Consider the following 26,087-nt stretch of genomic DNA (forward strand, 5'->3'; position numbering starts at 1 on the left):
ACTGGTCTCAGAACAGTTTAAAATGCACCTTATTTTCATCCCAACTTCATATAAAGCTTCTGAAAGCAACATTTCAGCTTTTAGATGAACCCATTGATTCTCAATGTGATAATGCACAGTAAATAGAGGATTTCTATGGAACAAATGCGATAAAGTACATATTAGTGTACATTGTGTTGAGCAGCGTGGCGTTTCACGATTAATCGCTCAAATTTTAAAAATGGCATATCGGATTAAACTAGAGACTAACAGATTTCAATGTAAAAACTTAATTAGGTTTCATACCAGATGTAGTTTTGTTGGCGTTTCTCCCAATGACAAACTCCACTGTAAACGGCACCATGTTTTTTGATCACATGTCTCCGTGTGTCAAACGTTTAACCCTTTACTGACAGCACAGAGTCTCCTGAACTGAGATCAGTCAGTTTAAATTCATTTAAATTATGCATTGTGTATAGCTAAGCCAAAATACAATATCCACGCATGTGGACACAGGGTCACATGAGGAATTGTGAGTGTGGCCAAGTGGGTATGGTTATGGGATGATGCAGTTAAACGTAAAAATTCCAAATATTGGCAAGTTAATTGGCCTAGACGAGATATCAATTGACCAATAGCCTGTACTAGTCAGTTTCGAATGTTCCACAGTTTTGAAATCTTTCTTGATAGACAGTAGCTACTTTCAGCTGCCCATTGTCAACAAATGGTCTTTGAAAAGCACATCTATAATATATCAACTCTATTCCCCACAGCTTCTGCAAAGGCCGGACATTGTACTCTGTTGTCAGAGACACGAAAAACACACTGGACATCAATAAGACACGACAGATCGCACAGGAGATTGTTAAGGTAATGATTTTGTGTTTAAAGCTTGTGTTTTATACCTGTGCAGTTGCCAAAAACTGAAGCACGTCTTCTGTTCTCTGGGTTCCTCAGGGTATGGGCTACCTTCATGCTAAGGGCATTGTTCACAAGGACCTGAAGTCTAAAAATGTCTTTCATGACACAAACAAAGTGGTCATCACTGATTTTGGCCTGTTTGGAATCTCTGGAGTGGTTCAGGAGGGAAGGTAATTTACTGCATTGGTCTTGGAGTTGTTTCTGTAGCTGTATGTCAATCAATTAACTGTATGTGTATATCAGTCTATTAACTGTGTGTCTCTTCAGACGAGAAAATGAACTGAAACTTCCTCATGGGTGGATCTGTTATCTGGCTCCTGAAATTGTACGCAAGATGAGTCCTGGAAACAACGAGGACCAACTTCCGTTTTCTAATGCTGCTGATGTTTATGCCTTTGGGTAAGTAGCAAAATAATCCTGTAATCTTTACTTTATCTATAAATAAAATGTCTAATAGCCCAAAAAGTATGTATGTTGAACAGAAGGGTCTTGACCCGCTGCCTTTCGCTCATCTCTTTTAGCACCATCTGGTACGAGCTGCAGGCACGAGACTGGCCCATCATCAGTCAGCCCGTAGAGGCTACCATCTGGCAGGTGGGCAGTGGAGAGGGCATCAGGAGGGTGCTGGCAGAGATCAACTTGGGTAAAGAGGTCACGGTGAGTGCCTTTTAAGTCTATTTATTACTTGTCATCTGCTCAGTGGGGGGTGGGGGGAGGCAGATGACAAGAAATAAAGTGGAAGTGCGTACATGCACATGCTTCATTCCCCATCCCGACTCCTCCCCTCATCTGCATATAATTGCTATATGTATCTTGCATAATACTGCATTTAATGGTACAAGAAACTACAGAAGATAATATACACACTGAAGCCTACATGTTGCATGTGAATAGATGCTGCTGCTAAAAATAATTTCTTAATCTTTGTCTTATTATGGGAAGCTTGTTTACAGAGCATATATCTTGTCTTATTGAAGTGTCTTATTCTCACACCATTGGGAAATCATTTTTGATTGTATTAAGTATAAACCTAACTTATGCAATTTTGCTTTTCAGGTAATCATCATTTTTAGGATGTTTTTATAGATCCTTCAAGTTCGATTTTTATTTTTTTTTTATGTAAGCAGAACAAAAATAGTGATAAAGAAAAGTATTTTTGCAGTGTAAAACACTATCTGACATATCAGATCGCAGCCTTTTTTTAAATAAATAAAATGTGCGTAAATAAAAATACGTTTATACATCAGGCCCCAGGTATATGAAAAAGACACCTAAAACATTGAATTATTTTGTAATAATTGGAAGGTAATCAATCCCTGTCTATAATCTTGTGTTTGTGTTGACTGCTAGTCTTCTGTTTGTGCCACAGGAGATTCTGTCTGCCTGCTGGTCATATGAAGCCCGCAATCGGCCCACTTTCACCCAGGTTGCTGACATGCTGGAGAAATTGCCCAAACTCAACCGACGACTGTCTCACCCTGGGCACTTCTGGAAGTCTGCAGAGTACGTATCCTAGAACCCGGCATAGTTTACAAAGCTTTACATGCTGAAGAAATGACAGAAGAGATGACCTCAGAGACACCACTGTGTATCACACACTGCGAGGGAATTTCACCATCTTCAGTCGTTCAGTTCAATATCTGTATTAGCAGTACCTGTCTGATGTGCACATGAGCACTGTGCTTTCTGCCAGTGATGAGCTTTTGAAAAGAAAAAAATAATTCCAAACGTATCTGTGATGTTTTAAGGTTTTACTATTATTGTTTTGAGAAGTTTCCCTTCGTCTGAGAAGTACTAGTTGATCTTCTCACGATCCCATTTTTAGTTTAGTTGTTAAAGGAATATTTCACCCAAAAAAGGACAATTCTGTCATCATTTACTTACCATCATGTCATTCCAAACCTGAATGTCTTTCTTTTTTACATGGTACTCAAGAAGGCAGAATGTTGGGTACTGACAGCCTCAGTCACCATTCACTTTCATTGTATAGATAAAGATGCAAAGTCAATGGTGACTGAGGCTATCATTCTGCCTAACATCTCCTTTTGTGTTCGATGGAAGAAATAAAGTCATACTGGTTTGAAACAATATGAGTGGAAGTAAATGATGACAGAATTTTCATGTTTGGGTAAACTATTCCTTTAAATTATACAGTAAATGTTTATGATGTCTTAGTTTTCTCTTAAAGGAATGTTCTAGGTTCAATATAGATAGTTAAATTTTGTCTCGTCCCTCCTTTTGTAAAAACAAACCAAAATTGTGTTTACAGTAATGCACCTTCAATGAAAGTCTATGGGGCAAGGCATTCCGGAGCATTTAGAGCCCATCTGTACACAAATGCTAGTTATTTAAGCTGTAAAGTTTGTCCTTTTTGGCAGTGGTTACATGTTACAGACTTACTGTGGCGGTGACAAACCTCAGTACTGAGGAGGGTGATAGAGTTACCTTCAAACATTTGTTATTTTTCTGGTAAGTTTCTATAAATATTTTGACTTAACTTATTTGTTCAGAAATATTCTCTTCAAACTGTTACTCCGCCATGACAGTAGTTGACTTGAAAGAAAAAAATCACAGTATAAACGGACAGTTCACACCAATGTCTGCTATAGCGCCCCTTGTGGCAACATTGAGAATGCAACGCATACTTGCGTTTTGTTATGAATTGCGGTCTGACAAATTTCGGAACGCAACAACCTACAAAATCGAGCTTGTGACCCTTGAAACGTCTGTGCACACATACTTGCGTAAAGTATGTTTTGACCTTAACTTGGTTCCTGTTCACAAGGTTCCCGTAGCTCAACTGGTATATCATGGTGCTAGCAATGGCAAGATCATGGGTTTGATTCCCAGGGAACACAAAAACTTATACAATGTATACCTTGAATGCACTGTAAGTCACTTTGGATAAAAGCTTCTGCCCAATGCATAAATGTAACTTTTGAACCTGGAACATTCCTTTAGTCTCCTTTTCAAAATGTACTGCTAATTGTAACAGATTCTTTCTTACTGCTAATTTCCTGTTCTGAAAACTTTTATTCCTTGTGTCAGAACTTAGAACTAAGCATTAGCAACCTAATCTCTCCTTTTTCTCTCATTCTCTTCTGTCTATCATTTATTTTTTATTTTTGTAGGTTGTAGCTGTGTGCCTGAAACATGTGCAGTGCAAAACACACAAACCCTGGCTCTGCCTTGCATGCCTGCCCTCCTCTGGACTTACAAACTAACCATCACCTGCTCTTCCATCTCTGACTTTCTATGGGTCTCTGGGTGGTGGTGGAGTGGAGGATTGTTGCGGTGATGCGTTAAATAAAACGCTTTGCCTTAATTATTCTTTATTGATTTCCTTTACTGGAGTGTGCGACTGGTTCTCTCTTCCTCTCCTGCTCCTTTTTGTGCGGTCACGTGATGCGTTTCCTGTTGGATTCGCAGGATTCAATGACACTAAGGTGAAGATGTATGCTAAGCTCCTCTGCTTTTCCTCTTTTTCTCCTTTTCTCTCCCTCTTTCGTGGGTTTGGTGCCTCTTAGTCCTGCGTGACATAAGCTGATTCTGTCTCTGACTGGACCGTCTGGTTTATGCTGACATACCTATAGTTGTCACTTCCTCCACAGTGTCCGATAGTAGATGTTTTCATTTCACAAATGATAATATTCTCAGTGGAGATATATTTAGCTGTGAGGGTCTCTTGAATATGGTCAGACCTTAAAACAGAAAGCTTTCTGAACATTTAAGGGAGTGCACTCAAAAATGAAAATTCAGTCATCATATACTCAGCCTTAGAAGGAAGAAAGTCATACAGGTTTGAAATGACATGAGGGTGAGAAAATCATGACAGAATGTTCATTTCTGGGTGTACTATATAAGGACAACTTTGCCCCTTTAGGGTTATAATATCTGATGCAGATTGCAAATATGCGTCAAAGAGAAGTGTGTGTCTTCTCACCTGACTATATGTCCTTTTAATATCAAGGATGTTAAAAGCAGTTCGCATTGCACGTGTTAGAGAGCGCTAGATGAACCCAGCAGAACAGTGTTCCATAAGTTGTGTAAACACGAACTCTCATGTGTGTTTGTGTGTAATGTGCGTGTTTGTAATGTTTTGTATGTGGATGGGTGTGTGTTTGTTCTGTAAAAGACTGGACTTTGTGGTTTGAAAATATATTGATGACATGTACATTTTTTTATGTATAAATATGGTTTATTTATTGTACAGTCAATGAACAGAATTCTTTTAATATTTATATGGACATTTTACATATATCTATCTATCTATCTATCTATCTATCTATCTATATATATATATATGTACATCATGACATTTTTTAATAGGTATTGCTGTCCTATTGCAGATGTAAATATACTTTATATTTTTTCATGTAAGCAAAAAGAAAAAAACTGTAAAACAAAGTTTTTTTAGAATGGGTCGATACATGTTCTGTACAGTCATATTTTTGTATTGCATGTGACTACTGTACACATTGTCTGTTCTCATCCTTGAAAGACAATAAAACCAAGCTTGTCACGTGACTGTTGTTAGATCCATACATGCTAGTCATTTTTTTACAAGAACACAAATATTGGGATTTGCAGAGACTTGTGATGTGATGTCAGAGGTGATCTTTGGAAGTTTCTTCCTTTTGTTAATTCTGTCTGTCTTTCTGTCTGTCTATCAGTCAATCTATCTATCTATCTATCTATATCTGTCTGTCTGTCTGTCTGTCATTCTTTCCTATCTATCTACAGTTGAAGTCAGAAGTATACATACACTTAGAAACTCATAGAAAACAAATTTTTTAACAACTCCGCAGATTTCATATGAGCAAACTATAGTTTTGGCAAGCCGTTTATGACATCTACTTTGTGTATGACACAAGTAATTTTTCCAACAATTGTTTACAGACAGATTGCTTCACTTTTAATTGACTATATCACAATTCCAGTGGGTCAGAAGTTTACATACACTAAGTTAACTGTGCCTTTAAGCAACCAGAAAACGAAATCAAGCCTTTAGGCAATTAGCCAATTAGCTTCTGATAGGCTAATTTGAGTCAATTGGAGGTGTACCTGTGGATGTATTTTAAGGCCTACCTTCAAACTCAGTGTCTCTTTGCTTCAGAAGACATCAGATTTTTTTTTTTTTTGTGGACCTCCACAAGTCTGGTTAATCCTTGGGAGCAATTTCCAAACAGCTGAAGGTACCACGTTCATCTGTACAAACAATGGTATGCAAGTATAAACACCACGGGACCACGCAGCCATCATACCGCTCAGGAAGCAGACACATTCTGTCTCCTAGAGATGAACGTAGTTTGGTGCAAAAAGTGCAAATCAATCCCAGAACAACAGCAAAGGACCTTGTGAAGATGCTGGAGGAAACAGATAGACAAGTATCTATATCCACAGTAAAATTAGTCCTATATTGATATAACCTGAAAGGCTGCTCAGCAAGGAAGAAGCCACTGCTTCAAAACCATCATAAAAAGCCAGACTACAGTTTGCACGTGTACATGGGGACAAAGATCTTACTTTTTGGAGAAATGTCCTTTGGTCTGGTAAAACAAAATTTGAACTGTTTGGCCATAATGACCATCGTTATATTTGGAGGAAAAAGAGTAAGTCTTGCAAGCCGAAATCACCATCCCAACCGTGAAGCATGGGGGTGGCAGCATCATGTTGTGAGGGTGCTTTGCTGCAGGAGGGACTGGTGCACTTCACAAAATAGATGGCATCATGAGGAATGAAAATTATGTGGATATATTGATGCAACATCAGCCAGGAAGTTAAAGCTTGGTCGCAAATGGGCTTCCAAATGGACAATGACCCCAAGCATCCCTCCAAAGTTGTGGCAAAATGGCTTAAGGACAATAAAGTCAAGAGATTGGAGTGGCTATCAGTCCGATAGAAAATTTGTGGGCAGAACTGAAAAAGCATGTGCGAGCAAAGAGGCCTACAAACCTGACTCAGTTACATCAGTTCTGTCTGGAGGAATGGGCCAAAATTCTGGCAACTTATTGTGAGAAGTTTGTGGAAGGCTACCCAAAAAGTTTGACCCAAGTTAAACAATTTAAAGGCAATGCTACCAAATACTAACAAAGTGTATGGAAACTTCTGACCCACTGGGAATGTGATGGAAGAAATAAAAGCTGAAATAAATAATTATTTCTACTATTATTCTGACATTTCACAATCTTAAACTAGTGATCCTAACTGACTTCAACTCACTCTATCTATCTATCTATCTATCTATCTATCTAATCTGTCTGTCTGTCAGTAAATTTGGTCTCTCTCAGTGGTTATTACTGTAATAAACTCTAGGGGGCAGTATTAATCTGTCTCACTGCAGGAAGCCCATTAATTATTGGTTAAGGTGTCAGGTGTACCAAAACATAGGTATTATGTCACTGTGCACAACTTCTGTAGCAAAGTGAAGCCCTTAAAAGCATGTGTTCCTTTTAAAGGTAGTTTTGAAACTTTCAAAAACCAAAGTATTATTTCTATAAGCAAATTTGGACGGACCAAATTTAATATTCTTTCAATTCAGCCATTGAAAAACCCATCTTGGTCAACCACTAATCAGAATACTGGGGGGCCAAATCCCCCTTAAAGGAATATTCCAGGTTCAATTCAAGTTAAGCTCAATCGATAGCATTTGTGGTATAATGCTGATAACCACAAAAAATTTCAACACATCCCTCCTTTTCATTAAAAAAAGCAAAAATCTAATTTACAGTGAGGCACTTACAATGGAAGTGAATGGGGCCAATTTAAACTTGGAGAGTTTAAAGGAAGAAATGTGAAGCTTATAATTTTTATAAAAGCACTTACATTAATTCTTCTGTTAAAACTCATGTTTTATTTGAGTTGTAAAGTAATTTTAGGGTTTTAGGGTTTGTTGACAATACATAACATGACGTTAAATTTGGCGATTTTATCAGACTAAAATCATGTTTACACACATATTGTTTTACATCTTGTGGCTATACTTTTGAAACAGTGAGTATTTGAATGTTTATGGATTGGCCCCATTCACTTTCATTGTAAATGCCTCACTGTAACTTCAATTTTTGCTTTTGTTTAAAGAAAAGGAGGTGCAAGTCAAAATTATTTTTTGTAGTAATCAACATTATACCACAAATGCTGTCGACTGAGCTCAACTTGTATTGAACCCGGAATAATCCTTTGAAGTCTATGGTTGTCACAACCCTGCTCTTTTTATATACTGAAAACAATACTCAGTAAAAAAATGTTTTTATAAAGCTCATCATTAAAACTTGTTTTTGTTTCATTTAATCTTGTAACAGTAAATAAACAGCTAAAACAAACCTGTAATTCCAACAGTTTGAGGACAGTAGGCCATATTTTAATGAATAACATCAGCAACTCCTTAGTCTCTTGAGAAACTTTCCATTCCCTGTTTCCAAAGCAGAGTTTTGAGCTGAAGAGTTGACCACAAAGGTTTGCTTTGTGTCTCAGAGGCAGCTTCTGATTTCTCTGTGTCTGAGAGCATTCACTGTTCTGCCTCAACCATGCTGTTTCCAGCATCTCTTTGAATTTTACTCCAACAGCGCCTCACTCTGCCTGCAACAAGCTGTTCTTTCTTCTGCTCTCTCTCTCTCTCTCTCTCTCTCTCTCTCTCTCTCTCTCTCTCTCTCTCTCTCTCTTACCAGATTCATGAATCTGTTTCTCTTACAGAATGTGTCTGGAAAATGAGTAAATGGACAAGACATTTATCAACAGAAGAGTTTGCATGAGCTATTGGACAGAGGGTTGATCATCCACACAGTGCAAAAAGTTCAGTCCTATAAAATGATTTTGTTTTAGATTATTTAATTATTAACATACTGCAGATGAACAATGTGTAAATTATAAAGATTTAAGAGAAAATAAAGTTTTATAAATCATTTCTTCAGTGAAGTTTTAATACTACAGATCAGTGAATACATGAAGTTTGCATGTTTGCAAATAATCTAAAAATCACTGGTCTGGTTGTTTTCGATTTCTTTCTTTTTTAGGAATATGAGTGCATGTGTACTATTCTCATTTGTGTTACATTAAGTATTTTTGTCTATTTTAGATCAGGCTATGTAAAAGGATTGTTATCTTTAGGGCTAAAAAAAATTCTCAATATAAATATGTGTCAACAATCCAATAATTGTTTTGTAAATATAGCAGCTGATAAGTTTGATTACAGAAAAAATACAAATAGATCATATTAAACATATATATAGAAAAAATATATAATTAAAGAAAAAAAAATGCCTATCTGAAAATATTTAAGAGGCTTTATTGGCATGTTAAAAAGCATTTACCATGGCCAAAGCTTTAATATTATATAAAAACACAATATGTTGCATATGGAATTTAGTTTAAATTAATAAAATAATAACAAAAAATAAAATTATATATATATATATAAAAAGAATTAATAATACAAAAGATGAAATTCATTTGCAGCTTTTATACTATTGGAAAACAAATTTTCCTCTCTCTGCCTCTGTCTCTATTTCAATTTCAGAATACGTTATTGGCAACAATTTTTACAGACAATATTGCCAAAGCATCCATACAAATAACAAAAACATTGACAGAAAAAGGGTGTCAGTAATGGTAAACTAAATAGATAAATAAATAAAAATAAAAATATAAACAATAATATAGGCTACAATATAGAATAAAATAAAAAAAACATTGAAATTAAATTGAATAAAAGAAACAATTATAATAATATGAATAATTATATTATTATTAATAATAATAATATAGGAATACAATATAGAGTAAAATTAAATGGAATAGGATAAACATTAATTGTAATAATAATATAAGTTAAATAAAAACACTGAAATGAAACTGAATATGATAAATATTATTATTAATAATAATAAATAATAATAATTTAGGGATATATTATAGAGTACAATAAAATACATTGAAATAAAATAAAATAAAATAAACATTAATAGTAATAATAATATAAGCTGCAATATAGAATAAAATAAAAACACTGAAATGAAATTGAATACGATAAACATTATTAATAATAATAAATAATAATAATAATTTAGGGATATATTATAGAGTACAATAAAATACATTGAAATAAAATGTAATAAAATGAACATTAATAGTAATATTAATATAAGCTGCAATATAGAATAAAATAAAAAACATTGAAGTGAAATTGAATACAATAAACATTATTAATAATAATAACAAATAATAATAATAATAATTTAGGGCTATATTATAGAGTACAATAAAATTCATTGAAATAAAATGGAATAAAATAAACATTAATAGTAATAATAATATAAGCTGCAATATAGAATAAAATAAAAACACTGAAATGAAATTGAATACGATGAACATTATTATTAATAATAATAAATAATAATAATAATAATTTAGGGATATATTATAGAGTACAATAAAATTAATTGAAATAAAATGGAATAAAATAAACATTAATAGTAATAATAATATAAGCTGTAATATAGAATAAAATAACACTGAAATGAAATTGAATACAATAAACATTATTATTATTAATAATAATAAATAATAATAATAATTTAGGGCTATATTATAGAGTACAATAAAATACACTGAAATAAAATGGAATAAAATAAACATTAAATCTCTCTCATTCTCTTTTCCTCGCTTGCTCTGGCATGCGCATGCGCACTCGTGCTCTCATCTCCTCGGACATATCCACCGCTGCTGTGTTGCTGCTGCTGCTGCTGCTTCGCTGGATCGGAGGATTAAAACTTCCGGCACTGTCATGGTGGCATGCTCCTGTTTCTGACACTGTGCAGAATGAATACCTAGCGGCACGTATCGAGGACCGCAGGGGTCAGACGACGGTAAAGACATCCTCTCCTCTCTCGCTTCATCATCATCGTCAGCGCAGCGACGGCGGAGGAGCAGTCGTGAGCGTCCATGGCGGCGCAGAAGCCAGTGGAGTGGGTCCAGGCCGTCATCAGCCGATTCGACGAGCAGGTCAGAGCACATCTAAACATCTTCGAACATCTCGTCTGCACGGATGCACTCTGACCTGCTCAGATACCCAGCGGCTGCGTGCAGGGCACATTGCATCCGTGCAACAGCTGCTCTTCCTCTTTTGGTTCTGTCGTATTTATGTCCAAATCAATATTAAATGCACAACAGCAATGAAAGCTTCCCAAGTAGGACATGCTCCTTTATAGATCTTAAAACAACATTTATATCAAACAACCAGTGCCCTTTGACCTTAGGGGTAGGGTTAGGGTAAAGGTAAGAGCTATTGGTGAGAAATTAATTTCATGGTTAGTATGATTCTACCCAAGGACAACAACATTCACTGTTGGTCCCAGGACCACATTCTTATCAAACAGTCTGTCCTTTTATTAACTAGGCAATTCTGTCATCACGCTGGCCTCCACACTGCATCTTTTTTTATACAATATAAGTGAATGGTGACTGAGATTAAACATTCTGCCTAATATCTCCTTTTGTGTTCCATGGAAGAAAGTCATATGGGCTTGGAACAACATGAGGGTGAGTAAATCATGACAGGATTTTCATTTTTGGGCAAACCATCCCTTTAAATACCCTTTAAGGTTCATGCAATGATGAATCTCCCTCTTTAATGTGGATCCAACCAGCCTGACCTGCAGCTGTCATTATGAAACTGGTTATTATTTACAAATTATAACCAGGCGAAATCTGTGCACGCAGAACTCTGTGGAAATATCCACAGATTTCTGCAGAATTGGAATGCCTGGAATTCAAAAAGTTCTACATGCCTCCTCCTGCCCCTTGTGTGTATGTTCTTTTAATGTCAGGAAGCGCGTCATTGTTTACAATAGAAACTTGCACAGAGCACGGACCAAGCGCCATTCACAAACCAAAACACTCCAAAACAATTTCAAAACAATATAAAATAAAATAAAAAATCATTTCCAAATAATAATAATAAAAAAAACAATGTAAACAATGACGCGCTTCCTGACTCCTCCTCCAATTTGGAATGCCCAATACCCAATGCACTCTAAGTCCTCGTGGTGGCGTAGTGACTCACCTCAATCAGGGTGGTGGAGGACGAATCTCAGTTGCCTCCGCGTCTGAGATGTCAATCTGCGCATCTTATCACGTGGCTTGTTGAGCGCGTTACCGCAGAGACATAGTGCGTGTGGAGGCTTCACGCTATTCTCCGCGGCATCCACACAGAACTCACCACACGCCCCACTGAGAGCAAACCACATTATAGCGACCACGAGGAGGTTACCCCATGTGACTCTACCCTCCCTAGCAACCGGGCCAATTTGGTTGCTTAGGAGACCTGGCTGGAGTCACTCAGCACGCCCTGGATTCGAACTCGCAACTCCAGGGGTGGCAGTCAGCGTCTTTACTCGCTGGGCTACCCAGGCCCTCTCGTAAAGTGATTATTATGGTTGTTTTGCATTTTTCATCCAATTTTATGTAAAAATGTCTTTCGGCAGTCTCATCAACAAAAAAGATAATGTCAACAAAGAGATCGTTGTGGGATACAGATTTTATAGTGCACATTTTTGGTAAATCCAGTAGGTCACCTGGGTATTTGCATGACAGTATGCATAGAGAATATTGTGCAGCCACTGAGCTTTTTTCCTGTCTTCCTTTCAGAGTTTGACATTTTGAGGGAAAATGAGCATTGTAAAGTTTAAAGAGAAAACAACTGATCTGGACACCAGGAGTCACAAGTATCTGCTGTTGGCTTTGGTGAAACTCATCCATGCAGGGTTAACTGATGTTACATGTGAGTGACGAGGTTTCGCTTTTTCTTTCTTGGGTTAAACAACATCATGATCATTATGAAGGTATGGTGCTGAATATTTATATCCCGTGTGTGTTTATGAATCAGAATCCATATAAACAGGGTCTGGAAGTCCATAGCAGCACAGCAGAGCTCATCCGGCCTGGTGCACCTTGTGCCTCTTTCTGACATGAGAGTCATTTCCCAGGAGGCTATGGATGTAAGACCATTGACTCTTGTCACTCTTTCTCTGTCTGTTTATCTTTCTCTCTGGTGAGTCTAGTTGGTTTGTTTGCAAGTTATTGATTAGAGTCTCTTTCTCAGGCTCTTTTGGTCCTACATCAACCTGAAAGCATCGAGCTATGGAACCCAGATGCTCCTATGGAAACGTTTTGTGATATAAGGTATCACAACAGAGAAGAACTCGACAGTTTCAGTCATGGTCAATCAGTACTGACAGACTTGAGACTCTGATTGGTTGATTGAGTGTTTGTTGTTGTTGTTGTTTTTTTTCAGTTCTCAGGTGTTGTGCTTCATTTGTAAGAAGCTGTTTGGTCATCAGTTGATCAACAGCACAGAGATTCTGAAGTGGCTACGAGATTCTCATCTACAGAAACAAATTTCTCATCAGGAACAAGGTGAGATGTCAAACTTAAAGAGTAGACAAAGGGATTATAAATCAATTTTGTGGATTCAGATCAACCATATTGCTTAACAGATGAAGCACATGGTGTGTGGAGAATTTTTGAGCCATGTACAAATTTAAATGGGAATATACAAACACACTGGTTACTGTGCAGTATATACTGTATAGAGTCTACTAATTATAAAAATAATATTTGAAACAATATGCAGTATCTGACCATAATCGTTTCAAACAGTGTCACATGACCTCACTGTGTGACATGTTTAATTAATGGAATGTTCTGGGTTCAGTACAAATTAAGCTCAATCGACAGCATTTAATGCTGCTGTAATGTTGATTACCACAAAAATGTATTTTGACTCATCCCTCGTTTATGTAAAAAAGCAAAAACCACGCTTACAGTAAGCACTTACGATGGAGCTGAATGGAGCCTGTCCATAAACACTAAAGTAAAAAAGTTCACCCAAAAATGACAATTCTCTCATCTTTTACTCTCAAACTCTCAAATCCATCTCAAACTTGCATGACTTCTTCTGGGGAATACAAACAAAGATATCACAAGTATAGACAAACACATTGTGCTGAAGCTAACAACACACAAACAGTTATAATCTTTCATGTCTTTGTTGAACACATCCCATTAAACATTCACAGTGCTGTGGAAAAAGTAAGTGAACCCTTGGATTTAATAACTGGTCGATCCTCCTTTGGCAGCAGTAACTTCAACCAAATGTTTCCAGTAGCTTCGGATTAGACCTGCACATCTTTCAGAAGGAATTTGGGCCATTCTTCCTTATAGAACTGCTTTAACTCAGCCATATTCTAAGGATGTCTGGTGTGAACGACAAAACATTTTCCCAGTAGCGTTGTGGATTGTCACTGTCAAGGTGGTCTTTGGCAAACTTCAGGCACATAGCAATATTTTTTGTTGGAAAGCAGTGGCTTCCTTCATGGTTTCCTGCCATGGACACCATGCCTGTTTTATGTTTCTGTATGGTAGACTCATGAACAGAGATGTTAAACAGTTCCAATTATTCCTTCAAGTCTTCAGCTGTCACTCTTGTTTTTTTTTTCTTTTGCGTGGCATGGTCCACGACAGCAGATGCTTCTTGTGAATAGCAAACTCAAAATGTTTGAGTGCTTTTTATAAGTCAAAGTAGCTCTAACCCAAACCTCCAATCTTGTTTCATTAATTGAATGCCAGGTTTGCCAGCTCCTGACTCTAATTAGCTTTTGTTGACGTCATTAGCCTAGGGGTTCACATACTTTTTCCAACCTATACTGTGAATGTTTGAATGATTTGAATGAATGACATTCAGTATCTACAAGAACAATACAATAATGTGTGTTATTAGTAAAAGCAGATTGTGTTTGTTCTAGGGCTGCACCTAGAAATAATGTTTTTTGAAATGATTCTTTTTCCGATTAGTCGATTAATCGAACGACTAATTTGCAGATTATTCTAAAGACTTTTTATCATTATTACTTGATTAATATAACAATTAACCCAAAATAAATATACAAAACTTGTCTCATTAATATTTCAATATTTTATTAAATCTTCTCTTAAACAGAAACAAAGTGTGCACTGCAGGGCATTATTCTGCAACATAAAACAGTGTTACTATGAATGCAAACTTTAATACAGTGAAAAAGACACTGGCTTTTATATATAAATAAATAAATATTTCCAACATTCTTTTGAATGTCCATGTACTAAAATAAAATATTTGATGCCATGAGTGTACCTTCATTTACTATTGATATTATTTTGAATGGCCATGGAAAATGAAGCAATGTGATAACAATTTTACCTGGTCGCAAAAAGTAGTCCGTTAATTTACCTGATGAACTTTCACCTTTTGCTGACCCTTTATGATTCGTAGAGCTAATGTGTGCTTCTAAATCACTTGCACCTTTATTAGCAACTGACACATAAGTGCCAGCTTTACATGTCATACATTCTGCTTCCCACGGATCTCGTCCTGGATGAAAGCACGGGAATTTTTTTGCAGATCTTCTGTAAATTTGCACTTTTGTTAGGGCATTGTTTCCACTCAGCTCTCATTTGCTGCTACTGTCAAGCAACTGTTTGATGCCGAACACAACAGCGCTTTGCGTGTTCACGGAGATATTGACAGGCAGGAATTTGGCCAATAGTCGCTGCAAGCCTCTTATAATCAACCAATTGGCAACTAAAGCCGAATTTTCGCAAATTTAGAAATCCCGGCCGGATGCTTTTTTAAGGTCCGATAAAGAGGACATGTCCAGGAAAAAGAGGACGTATGGTCACCCTACGTTAGCAGAGGTGCAGAAATTACTTTTAACATGGGGGCGATGAGGAAACATTTAGAAAATCAATTTTAAGTGACTGCTACTAACAGAAACACATGTTGTAATACTAATATGTCATGCTTGGGTGGGGACAAAAAGTAAACAGGACTTATGGTGCTGTCTTGCTGCCGTCTTGACAAAGCGTTCTGGGATGCTTTCGCTTCAAGTGTTTGTTCATGGCGGTTGTACTGCTGTGATAAGCCATTTCCAATTTGCATAGCTTACACAGCACCACATTGTTGGGTCTCTGGCTAAAATACTCCCACGCTTTAGATGGCCGTAGGTGAGTTCTTCGGGGGAATCCATACTTAAACCGGGCGCTGCCATTTTAATTACTCCATTGCGATGCGCCGACGCATGTTATGCAAATCGACGTATTTCTGTAATTGATGACGTCGATCGATTTTATTCTGTAAATATATTATTTTCTGTGGCAGTCAAATGTTGATTGTTGCTACAAATGCTTCCAGTTCAGCTTAATTTGGATTGAACCTGGAACATTCCTTTAAGAGAGTGGCATTAAGTTATCATCTTTGATATAAAGATGGTTATTTTGCATTTTTTATTTGGTGTAATTGGTGATCTGATCAAATGACATAACAAGATAGATGATAAAAATCACATTCATATCTGATTCATTAATTGGACTGGAAATAGAAAGTAATGTTGTCTTGCATTGTGTAATATAGTTGCAGTGAGGTCTGGTTATATACTGTGCATTTTGGCAAATGAGGTATGTCATCTGGGTATTCCATGTGTAGAGAAAACAGCCATAGGCCCTGTCCCAATACCCACACTTGCAGTCTTGGCCACTTGAGTGCGCTTGCACGCGACAGGAAGTAAGTGTTCAAGACTGTCCCATGTCTAAAACATGCCAAAGCTCAGTGCACTTAACCCACACTAAATCCACACTAGTGCGAATACCGCTTCGGAGCGGTCTTTTAGGCTAAGTGTATCCCAGAGTTCATGATGATCAGGAGCCACACCCCTCCTACCCGAGCGATCGGTGTGTTTTCGCCATGATGACGTCAAGGCAAGTTTTTCAACATAAGTTATTTATTATAATCAGATAGTGAAACGTAAGTGAAGCATATATTTATTTTAGTATAAATGAAATTAATGCTTTTTATTTGTTGTATGAAATCACATACTGATAAGTTGTGTAAAGCAGTCTTTGGTCGTCTTATATAAATGACAAGCCAAAGCATATCATTTAAATGGTTTGTATAAGTAGCTATTGGATCACACAGGTTTATAGAATAAAGTTTTTATTTTGTTAAATTAAGTTTTATGCAGTGTATTGAGAAACAAAGTAGAAAGAAATTGCTTATTTCATATTTTACAGCAGTTATGGATGATGCAATTTTACAGTTAAACATTTTTTAATGTGCAAAGTATTGAAAAGCAAAATGAGTACAAATAATTCACTTTTACAATTATTTTCACACAATAAAAACATTCAAATTTCTTTTTTTTTTTTTTATACTGATTTCTACAGCACAATACACTTCCAATAACCAGTAGTGTATTAATAAATGAAAAGATGGGTAAAATTTTCAGTTTATTATTTTAAGTAGGCTATAACAGTCACTGCTACCAAAAACAATCAGTCTTCAGCTGAGTGAAAAGACAAAAAACAGCTGTCGCAACCAGCACCAACATCTTTTAAGTCTACGAGTGCCCCAACGTGCAATCAAAAGTCATACACACACTCGCAGTCTTCACATCTACTTGCACACTAGTGGCCAAACACCGGAAATACGTAAGACAAGTGGGTAAGTAGGCAAGAACATAACTGCAAGTGTTGGTATTGTGACAGGGCCATACTGTTCAGTAATGTGCTTGTGTGAACAGTCCATTTTTATTTGTTTTTCTACAGGAATGTGCCTCTGCAGGCAGCAACATAGCCATCTGCAGGCAGGCCCAGGCCAAGCTGGAGGTGTGTCTCTACATGTTCTTGTGGAGTCCAAATATTGAGGCAGTTCTAGTGGCCATGTCCTGTTTTCGGTACCTGTGTGAGAAGGCGGATATCCACTGCAGCGCAGAAGACATCCCTGTGCAATCCCTCCTGCCCAATTACAACACCTTTATAGAGTTTTCCACCGTCAGTAATATGATAATCACAGGTCTGTCTGATAAACCTGTCAGAACGCACTGATTCACACACATGCCACTAAAAGGGAGCACGCCTTCTTATTTTGTGTGTTTGTGATTTTCTTTTTTCTTAGGTCGTTCGGCTCTACAGAAGAGAGTAATGGCTTTGCTCCGGAGGACTGAGCTGCCTACTCCAGGAAACAGGAGGTTAGAGGTCACACATTTACACCTCTCCTACCATTAGACAGTTGTAGAGTCATCTGTGCAGCTCTCTCTGTCTGTATATGAACTCACTTCCTTCCTGCCTTCAGAATAGAGATTTTCTACCATTGTATTATTTAACATCACTGTTTTGAATCAGGTACTTAAAGCCACTGAATATGTAAAACTTGATTTGTTTTCCAGTCGTCGTGGTTGGATTACAGTTCAGTATTTGTGTGCTGTTTACATCAGGTATGAGTAAAAATTAACTTTATTTTGTTGTCTAATGTAATGAAAATGCATGTATGATGGCATTTAACTGCTCTGTGTTGTCTTTCTAGGCCTGGGAGGACACGCATGCTAAATGGGAACATGCGACCAAATTAGTCACCCGAAAACTAAACTGGAGGATGGTCAGATCGGAACCAGCTACACTCACCACCTGTAATGGGACACATATATTAATCCTTAAAAAGAATGTCATATGTTACAATGTCTTGGACATACATACACAACCTATCAAAAGTTTGGATGCACATACTCATTCTTTATTTCGACTATATTCCACATTTTAGACATTTTTATGTAACTTGATCCATCAGGTTAGATGTGTGCTATATTGCCCAACCTTAATATTTCCTTGAAAAAATAACATTCATTGTGACTATTCAGATGGAAAGCCCTGTTATTATCGGGCATTATAATTTAACATTTATCTACTTTTTTTTTTTTCCTCTCAATTCAAATACGTTTTGCTATGGACACGTTAAACAAACACGTTTGTCCAAGTGCAGACATGTTGATGACCCCTAAGCATAAACCTTTAGATCAAAAGGATTTTAAAATCAAAAATCTTAAATGTAGTCAGGTGCGTCCAAATTGTTGATTGGTGGTGTATAAAAATCGGAGAAAATATTGGCTGTTTACATTTATAAACGCATAATGGAATGGGTCAATATGACAGGCTTCCTGTGTGCACTGGGTGGCGTGTGTTCGCAGCAGAGGAACATGTCTGCTCTCACCACCTACAGTCCTCCCATGGGCACCTTGAATGATCGTAAGGGAACCATGGTGTACATGGCCTCATGTGAGGGGAACCCAGAGACGCCCCTGAGCAGGTTCCTGGACCATTTGTTGTCGCTGATGGTGTGCAGTCACGAGAAAGGCCATCAGATCCGCACTAACGTCAAAGACTTGGTCAGGCTGGCTCTCAGTCCAGCACTCTACCCAATTCTTTTCAACAAACTTAAGAACAGCATCAGCAGATTCTTTGATCCCCAGGGACCGGTGAGTCAGCTCTTTACAATTTATTCATACAATATATTTAAGCCAGAGTTAAAGAAATAGTTCACCCAAAACTTTAAGTGAATGAAAAATTATTTACTAACGCTCATGTCGTTTCAAACCCGTATGACTTTCTTTCTTCCATGGACCACAAATGGTGAATTTTTGAAGAATATTCTGGTTGCTCTTTTCCTTGGAATGTAGGTGAATGGAGACTGGGTCTGTCAAGCTCCAAAATGGCAAAAAGCACTATAAAAGTATCTTAAAAATGGTCCATACGACTTGTTTGCTGGTCTTCTAAGTCTTCTGAAGCCATTCGATAGCTTTGTTTGAGGAACACACTGTAAGTGAAGTTGTTATTTTTAGGTGAATAATTATATTATATTATAATAATTATATTAATTATATTAATATTCTGGGTTAAGCTCAATTGGCAGCATTTGTGGCATAATACTGATTACCAAAAAATTATTTTGACTTTTCTTGAGTTCCAGTGAGGCACTTACAATGGAAGTGAACGGGGCCAATCTGTAAGTGTTAAAATATTCACTGTTTCAAAAGTATTGCTGCAAGACGTAACAATATGTGTGTTAACATGATATTAGTATGATAAAATCATTTAACCTCTATGTAAAGTCTGTGTAAAGTTATATCCAATTGTACAACTTTGTTGCCATGACGACCCAACACTGTAAACCCTAAAACAAACGGAAAAGCGATGCTTTAAACAACTTTACAGCTCAAATTATAGTATACACACGTTTTAACAGAAGAATTAATGTAAGTACTTCTATAAAATTATAAGCTTCACATTTCTGCTTTTTAAACCCTCCAAAAACTGGCCCCATTCACTCCCATTGTAAGTGCCTCACTGCAACCTCGATTGTTGCTTCTTTTAAAGAAAAGGAGGGACAAGTCCAAATTCATTTTTGTAGTACATTTACATTTATTCATTTGGCAGACACTTTTATCCAAAGGGACTTACAAAAGAGGAATAATACATATTAGGGAGACTGTAGTACAAAAAGTGCTGCATTACAAAGTTTAAATTACATCTGAATAGTACTATCCAAGACAGATTAGAGTGCAACAACAACAATTATATATATATATATATATATATATATATATATATATATATATATATATATATATATATATATATATATATATTATAATTTTTTTGTTTTTGTTTTTTTTGTGTATGGTCAAGTGCTCATAGAAAAGATGTGTCTTTAGCCATTTTTTGAAGACGGAGAGTGAGTCGGAGTCACGGATGGAGTTGGGAAGGACCTGGTCAGGTTGAGCAAATTGATTTGTGACTCTGTGGCACTTTCAAAACATTCCTCTATTTGTTTGAGCGGACAGTTCAGCCTGACACGGTAACATGTGTGACCAAATAATAGTGTGAGTTAGGCGTGGGGCCACCTATTTGTGTGACCAATGGCATGAGTTTGGGGCGGGACTCTCTGTTGGACAACCAATGGAAGATGTTGGCGGAGTTTTCTAGAATCTTTGAAAATGGTGTTTATATTTGCAATTCTGTTTTGTGGCACTAGTGATACAGAAATTACACACTTCAGCTTTAAACACCTTACTATATAATCTACCTGATAATCTAATAATAATCTACATTTAGTGAATAGTTTCTCACACATACAGTATGAATAAAACCCTCTTCTGTGAATCTGCTGGTCTCTTGCAGGACTGGGCTATAATAAGGACCTGCAGACCAGGGCCACATTTATGGAAGTCCTCACTAAGATCCTTCAGCAGGGGACGGAGTTTGACACTCTGGCTCAGACTGCTTTGGCCGATCACTTTGAGAGACTTGTGGAACTTGTCAAAATGATGGGGGATCAGGGAGAGTTGCCCATAGCCATGGCGCTGGCCAGTGTGGTGCCTTGTTCCCAGTGGGTGGGTACATTTATGCAAATCATCTGCGTAAAGCTACCCTTTACTATAAAGTGCTCCAACCACTTCATGTACAGACCCTATTCAAACTTTGTTGAAACTTTGTTTCTTGATTTTTGACTTTTATAATGCATATGTTATACTTTTAAAGGAATTTAACATTAAAATCTCTCATTGACTCTCAAAATCTGCCAGCAATTATATAATTGTAATATTTGCATACTAAACTATGATTGGTCTATGATTTCTTATTATGTATCTTTATTCAGCTATTATTTATCTATTGACTGCATGTCTATATTAATCTATTTATGTATCTATATCGACTGTATATTACATATCAGTCTCTCTAATCTTAAAGCTTATTTTTTGCCGTCTTTGCAAGCACTATAATTTCCTTGACGAATTAATAAATGAAAAGATGGGTAACATTTTCAGTTTATTATTTCAAGTAGGCTATAACAGTCACTGCTACCAAAAACAATCAGTCTTCAGCTGAGTGAAAAGACAAAAATGTTGGAGATTCGGATTCTTTGTGCATATCGCCAACTACTGGGCAGGGAGGAGAATTTATAGTAAAAAAGGGCTTAAATATTGATCTGTTTCTCACCCACACCTGTCATATCGCTTCTGAAGATATAGATTTATCCACTGGAGTCTTACGAGGTACTTTTATGCTGTCTTAACAGGGTTCCCACGCGTTCTGGAAAATAATCATTGGTCTTGGAAAATATTCAAGTATAATGAAACGGTTTGACTGTGTCAACAAGGTTTGTGCTACACATACAAAAGCAACGATCGTAACGTCATATACACACATTTGTACCGTTTTGTCACTGCCGGATGCTGTGCATTGTGAATCAACACAACGGTTGACTGTCATGAATGAAGCCATGTCACGTACATTCATTGACGATTTAGAAATAAATATATTATGTCTGTTGTTATATATTAGGACATACTGTATATGTGTGTGTGTGTGTGTGTGTGTGTGTATATATATATATATATATATATGTATATATATATATAACTATGCTATATGTATTATGTAACTATGTAATGTATGTTTGGTTGTGTTGTTTCTGGAGACTGGAGAGATTTTGGAGGAGAACCAGCGTAATCTCTTATGGATAACCAATCATTTCTTTCAAGTCATTATCAACTCTTCAGGTGTGTTCCCCCCTCAGCTCGCAGTGTCTGTCACTGTCTCTTTCAGGTGAGGCTGAATGAACCTGCACAAGTGCTTCCTCTAAGCACACAGAGAACCCAATGTGTGGAGTTTGTTCTGGCCGTTCCTGTGGACATCTGTATTCATGTGTTCCTATGAGAGATTGTATCACTAATGTCAAATATGTATCAGTTTATATGACACTGTGGAGATTAGTTTACATGAAACTAACAAAAAATTAGTTTTTCATGAAAACATTGAATATTTAATAGTTGCAATAAAAACTGTAAAAGAGGTTTATTTCAAATTCATATTTGACATCAGTCCTTGTGTGTGTGTGTGTATGTGTATGTGTATGTGTGTGTGTTGTGATGTTTTTTTTCCTTCACATTTTCACTGTAAGGGAAAATCTGTATTAGGCATAAAGCATTTAAATGGTAAAATTTAAATTAAAAAAAAGAAAAACCCACAAAGCTTACAGTTCTACACACTTATTTGTAACTGCTATCAAAGCGTTACCAAAAATATTTATATATTTGCCTTTTATATTGAAACAGCATGTATTGAAAACTTTTATTAATATGCAATTACGATATAGACAAACGAATTAAAGAAGGTGCAAGAAGCAGAGGATGTATAGAATTGTGCGAATATCAGGCATTTGGATTCTGCTGAAATCATTTGGTGCCAATTCTGTGTGCGGGTCTGGTTATTAGGGAGTGTGTGTATGTGTGTGTTAGCTCATGCCGTGACTTGCTTATGCTCATTCCTGTCCTGTAGGCTACTTGTCACTCTCCTGTCTAAAGCATCTGCGAAAGAGAGAAAGGAAATGAGAAAAGCAGTAAGTGTGAATGACAGGAGAATCTGTATAATCTGAGGCTCCTGTGCATCTCTGGCCTGCGTTACTATCATCACATCAAATCATATCTACAAATTTTCTGACTTTTGGCACGATAAAGCTTTCTCTGAATGAGCATCAGCACCTGGAAAAAAACAATCAGTTTGCCCCAGACACCATCTTTGCATGAGCCCTGGTTTCAAGATCGAAGGTTGTTTATGGAGGCAATGATTGCAGTGGTGGATTGTGAGTAATGCAGACTTCCCCCCTTTCTAAGTGCTAGAACGTTTTCATGCCCAATGGTTATCTAAATCTTTATTCTGAATTAAATACATTTCTTAGAACATCATTTTAAATGCTTTTTCTTTCCTGTCTTCTTCTCTAATGCTCTTTAAGGTTGCTATTAAGGACCTCTGCCATCATTAAACTGTTTAGCTGCTTAAAACAGCTGTCTACACTTATATTCTTAAACCTTGAATGCCATTTCATTCAGATAGTTCCCTCACAGAACTTCAGATTATGGTTAGTATTCTGTAACTATGGTTAGGTTGTTTTAGAAGCTAACCTCTAGTGTGGTTTAGTTGGTGAACATAGGTTTAAGGAAAGTTATTTCAATCAGCAGGCAAAAGAGGTTTTATTCCTCATGGGGAACTATCATAATGAATTGGTACCTTGTTACTTCAGCTATAAACCCCTTTTTAGTCCTGCTTCTGTGGTGAGTCAACGTTTCCCTCAGAACAGTATTGGAGCTGTAGGTTGTGCCACGTTCTTGCGTTTTGTGAACCCAGCTATAGTGTCTCCATATGAAGCTGGAATTCTCGACAAAAAGCCTCCACCTAGGATAGAAAGAGGCCTCAAACTCATGTGAGCTCATAACAGGGTGAATCACACAAAAACATGTCTGTGAGAAGAGAATATTTTGCATAAAGGAAATGAAGCCATTTTCGGATCATTAAGATATTTTGCATTGTGACATTATTTCCATGTCAACGAAGCACTTCCGCCCAATTCTTGTTGCTGTAATCCATCTGAACGTTTTACTTGAGTTTTGTCATTCTCATTATGTTGAATGATGAGTCTCATTACTGTAATACAGTAATTTCTTGTCATAGTACAGTATAAATTACTGTAATTCTTTGTTTTGTTTTTTTGCTAAAATCAGCATACACTTTAAGACAAGAATTGCTATCGTGATATATAAATACTTCCCAATTTGAGATGTTATTTACTTCCCATTAGGGTATTAGTGAGATTTTTCCGCATTATAATAATGAGAATTTAGGGGGGAAATGTGCTTTATTGTCATGAAATTAAATGTCACAATGCAATAATAGGCATCATGTATTTTGTATAAAGAAAACTATCTTATTTTTTCCTTTTGGGGAAAAATATGACCCAAACATGTTTGACAAAGTTCGTGAAAACGAGGTCCACTGGCAGGTAGTCCAGCTGTTCAAACATCATGACCAGATAATGACCACATAGAACCTCCTAAAACCATGTAAAACCTGATATCTTCTATCTCAAGCTGGAATTAACCCAGGGTTTTAATTTGATCTATTTTCTTTCCTGTCCACAGATTCTGCAGAGTATTGCAAACCGTGTTTTGTTCACAAAAGAAGAGCATATGAGGCCATTTAACGACTTTGTGAAGGGTAATTTTGATGCAGCTAGAAGGTAAGAAATCAGTGTTGTGCATCATATTTTCAGGAATTGGATCCTGTCACCAGCAAACTTGAGGTTTCCTTCTAGATTTTTTCTGGACATCGCCTCTGACTGCCCAGTGAGTGACTCTCTTAATCACAGCCTGTCTTTTATTAGTGATGGCAATGTTTTGGCCCTGCACAGACTGCTGTGGACAACCAGGAGAAAATCGGCCAGTATTTGTCTAGTAACAGGTGAGAGAATGGTGTTATCGTCCAGCTCATGGGGTCACTATCAAAGCAAATTTGATTGCTTATTCAAAAACAATTTGGGTTATTCCTGGGGGTGGGCATTTGCAATATATGGGATTTTTGTCATCCAAATCTCTACATTTGACTGGAAACTGAATTGACATTTCACTTTCCCGCTACATGAGTTCTTTTCACTCTAGTCTGATTGTTTCAGCAAGATGCTGCTTACTGGGTGTGGTGTTTAGGTAGGTCATATACAGTGCTTTTGGCCGTATATGTATAGTGTATTTCAGGAAAAAAGTCCAGTTATTTACATAAACCAGATATAAAAATGTCAGGAATGCATTCATAGTTTGTCAAATGGTTTCAGATACGCACTCTATCATTTTCCTTATCACTTCAGGGACCATAAAGCTGTAGGAAGTAGACCTTTTGAAAGATGGCCACCTTGCTTGCTTACCTGGGTTCTCCAGAACACAAACCTGTGGCCAATACTCATTGGTCCAGTCTAAATCTTACCAGCTTCAAATTTGAGGAGTTCATGACCAGGTAAAAATGCAGACTGCTAAAGCAACTTGTATCTGGTTTACAGCTAGAAACTGAACTGTGCTTCTGTGATGACTTGTTAACCCTTAAATGCATTGGAATTTCACCAAACACTCTTACTCTTATTCCGGTCTATTGAGACCGGGCACATATATCTATCACAAATGGATCTGCAAAATGCCCAGATAGTGTCAAATTTTCTAAATATTTTCAAGATGCTTAGAAAATAATAGAATAAAATATATTTTGATATTTTATTTTGCATATGTCAAAGAGAAAATGCATCAAAATGTAAAACAGGATTCAATACTTTCACAACTGGCCATCAAAAACGTATTGAGCTACACATAACACATGAGCTACACAAGCTACACATAAGTATTTTCTCAGGCACTTATTGAGTCTAAATAGATGCACAACTTGCATAATTTCAGTAGTAGACTCAAATGACAATAGTCATATCATACTGTTCATGTGTTGTACTTGCTATA

The 26,087-nt window shown here is 36.8% G+C and overlaps 1 protein-coding gene and 1 pseudogene across 2 annotated transcripts in view; both read left to right on the forward strand.

Annotated features, from left to right (window-relative positions):
- The window catches only part of LOC127434029 (kinase suppressor of Ras 1-like), a 51,312-nt gene extending 45,899 nt beyond the window's left edge, over window positions 1–5,413 (forward strand). The window contains exons 15-20 of one of the 2 annotated variants that reach the window (XM_051686456.1): window positions 753–849; window positions 937–1,070; window positions 1,168–1,299; window positions 1,422–1,557; window positions 2,270–2,403; window positions 4,032–5,413. In XM_051686456.1, the coding sequence (XP_051542416.1) occupies window positions 753–849; window positions 937–1,070; window positions 1,168–1,299; window positions 1,422–1,557; window positions 2,270–2,403; window positions 4,032–4,038 (640 nt within the window). In that variant the 3' untranslated portion in view covers window positions 4,039–5,413. Of the gene's footprint in view, window positions 1–752; window positions 850–936; window positions 1,071–1,167; window positions 1,300–1,421; window positions 1,558–2,269 lie in introns of both variants that reach the window. The other variant, XM_051686455.1, reaches the window with a different exon arrangement.
- A 5,158-nt stretch (window positions 5,414–10,571) lies between these two features.
- The window catches only part of LOC127433568 (neurofibromin-like), a 57,278-nt pseudogene continuing 41,762 nt past the window's right edge, over window positions 10,572–26,087 (forward strand).

This window comes from Myxocyprinus asiaticus, chromosome 43 (genome assembly GCF_019703515.2).
Source record: "Myxocyprinus asiaticus isolate MX2 ecotype Aquarium Trade chromosome 43, UBuf_Myxa_2, whole genome shotgun sequence".
NCBI classification, from domain to species: Eukaryota; Metazoa; Chordata; class Actinopteri; order Cypriniformes; family Catostomidae; genus Myxocyprinus; species Myxocyprinus asiaticus.